We start from the raw sequence: 2,444 nt of genomic DNA, 5'->3' as shown, positions 1-2,444 counted from the left end.
GAAAGACAACCTGTGCTGAGAAAAAACATTTGCCGTGCAAGTCTTTTCTGCCAAACAAACTCCTTCACTGGAGCTCCGTGGTGGAGCTCCCTCCCCCTGGGTCACAACTGCATGTCTCGTCTGTATCCCTGATTTCATTTCACATTCTGTTGCACTATCTGAGTTAAAGCAGCTTGGATGCTTAACTCCCAAAGCTTGGGGAAATGATACAGCTCCTGTTTCAGGTGAGAGCAGATACAAGGCAATGCTGTTATTGCAATCTCATCCAGGAAGTTTCTCAGATTAAAGACTAGCAATACTGGCATTCTCAAGTTGTTTTAAACAGATACTGCTTGTCTGGACTGGTTCTGAGAAGAATTTGATATAGCACTAATCCCATTTGAACATCATCTGGCACTTGCTAGTGTTGAACCTTCTCTAAGATGAACTCGACACAGCAGATATTCCTCTTGCATGGGGGTCTTCTTAACAACACGATGGACCATAATGAGACCAGCCTGGCGAGCAATAGGACTGTGCCTACCTTTTGTGAACAAGTTCTTATCAAGGCAGAGATCTTTCTGACGCTGGGGATCATCAGTTTGCTGGAAAACATCTTGGTCATCCTCGCTATCATTAAGAACAAAAACCTGCATTCTCCGATGTACATTTTTGTTTGCAGCCTCGCGGCGGCCGATATGCTAGTGAGCGTCTCAAACTCCCTTGAGACAATTGTGATTGCCATTCTGGACAACCGCTACCTGATTGTTGATGACAGATTCATCCAGCTCATGGACAATATCTTTGACTCCATGATCTGCATTTCACTGGTGGCATCCATTTGCAACTTATTGGTTATTGCGATCGACAGGTACATTACCATTTTCTATGCGCTACGTTACCACAGCATCATGACTCTAAAGAAAGCCCTGTCCCTGATTTGTGTCATATGGGTTGCTTGCATTTTTTGTGGCATCCTCTTCATTGTGTATTCAGAGAGCAAGACTGTGATTGTTTGTCTCATTATCATGTTCTTTACCATGCTAGTCCTCATGGCCACTCTCTATGTGCATATGTTTATGCTTGCCCGACTGCACATCAAAAAAATCGCGGCATTGCCTGCTGAAGGTGCCGTGCAGCCCAGAACGTGCATGAAAGGTGCCATCACCATTACTATTCTCCTTGGTGTATTCATTTGCTGCTGGGCTCCTTTCTTTCTTCACCTCATCCTTCTAATCACATGCCCCAAGAACCCTTACTGTGCTTGTTACATGTCACACTTCACTACCTACTTGGCCTTGATCATGTGCAATTCTGTCATTGATCCCATTATCTATGCTTTTCGCAGTCTGGAAATGCGCAAAACCTTCAAAGAGTTAATATGTTGCTATGGAATGAGCTTTAGCATTCATTGTAAAAATTAGTTTCGACAAGCTACCCCCACTGACAACTGCAACAAGACTGTGCAGTTTAAGCTTTGATATTCTGTACTGCACTGGTACAGTTACTTCTGAAGCAAGCTTCATTACAAGCATATGATGGTTTAATTTACAGGGAAATGACAGTCATGCTTTCTTATCTACTTTAAAGAGCAGATTATTAGCTTACTAACACATGTTGCAAATGCTAATGCTTAGCTAATAGTTTGATAACAAGCAGCAACCTTTATATATCAGAAAAAAGGCTTTGTCTGGATTTAGTTTAAACTTCAGAGGTACTTGAACACGATGCTAATGTTGTTATGCTATTGAAAAAATTGTTGAAAATGAATGTACACTATATATTAAACATGCAAATAGATGATTATATATTAAATATGTTTTGTCAATACATTAGTAAGCTAGTTATTAAACTAAAACAAGTTCCCCTTAGAATAAGACATAACAGAAATGATCAAAAATAGACATTAGAATGTGAAAGAAAAATTCATCCTCACCACTTGCAGGTACTGTCACAAATACAAATTGAGTTTAAATGTCACTATCTCACAAGGTAAATGACAAACGTCATAACCCTTTCAGTAAAGCTCGTCCATCCTAGATTGCATTGGGCAAACTGCTTGATTTTGAATAACATTCACATTTCAGTTAATAAGGGGACTTTCCATACTGGGGTGTTTTTTGCCTTTGATGAAAATTGTTATAATTGTAAAATATCAACTAGTAACTGCTACAACCAATACAAATATGGCGTGTTGCATTGGGAGATCATTTTAATAATCTGTGTACACTTGTAAAATTGGTTTGCTTTTTTTTTTCTTTCCAAGTTAATACTACAATCTGCAAAACTGCTAAAATGAAAGTTACAGTATGTTTCACAGTTGCTCATAAAGACCAGGGTGGGAAAAAAGGGTTGTTGAAATCACAAGATAAACCACTTTGTGATCTCAACATAAATGCATATTGAAATGTTTTTCTCATGCCCTGAATAAGCCGCTGTCCATGGATCGCAATGTTTGGGATGAA

The 2,444-nt window shown here is 39.3% G+C and overlaps 1 protein-coding gene across 1 annotated transcript; it reads left to right on the top strand.

The window, feature by feature from the left end:
* Positions 1-422: 422 nt before the first annotated feature.
* LOC121320163 (melanocortin receptor 3-like) lies at positions 423-1,403 on the top strand. The gene has a single exon (XM_041258421.1). The coding sequence runs from the start codon at positions 423-425 to the stop codon at positions 1,401-1,403; it is 981 nt and encodes a 326-aa protein (XP_041114355.1).
* The last annotated feature ends 1,041 nt before the right edge of the window (positions 1,404-2,444 follow it).

Source organism: Polyodon spathula, chromosome 8, assembly GCF_017654505.1.
Source record: "Polyodon spathula isolate WHYD16114869_AA chromosome 8, ASM1765450v1, whole genome shotgun sequence".
NCBI lineage: Eukaryota > Metazoa > Chordata > Actinopteri > Acipenseriformes > Polyodontidae > Polyodon > Polyodon spathula.
The sequence above is the reverse complement of the archived record's forward strand: the minus strand, read 5'-3'. Positions and strand labels throughout refer to the sequence as shown.

What these genes read in the sequence shown, in the direction of transcription:
- LOC121320163 (XM_041258421.1), top strand. Translation starts at nt 423, where the DNA reads ATGAACTCGACACAGCAGATATTCCTCTTGCATGGGGGTCTTCTTAAC.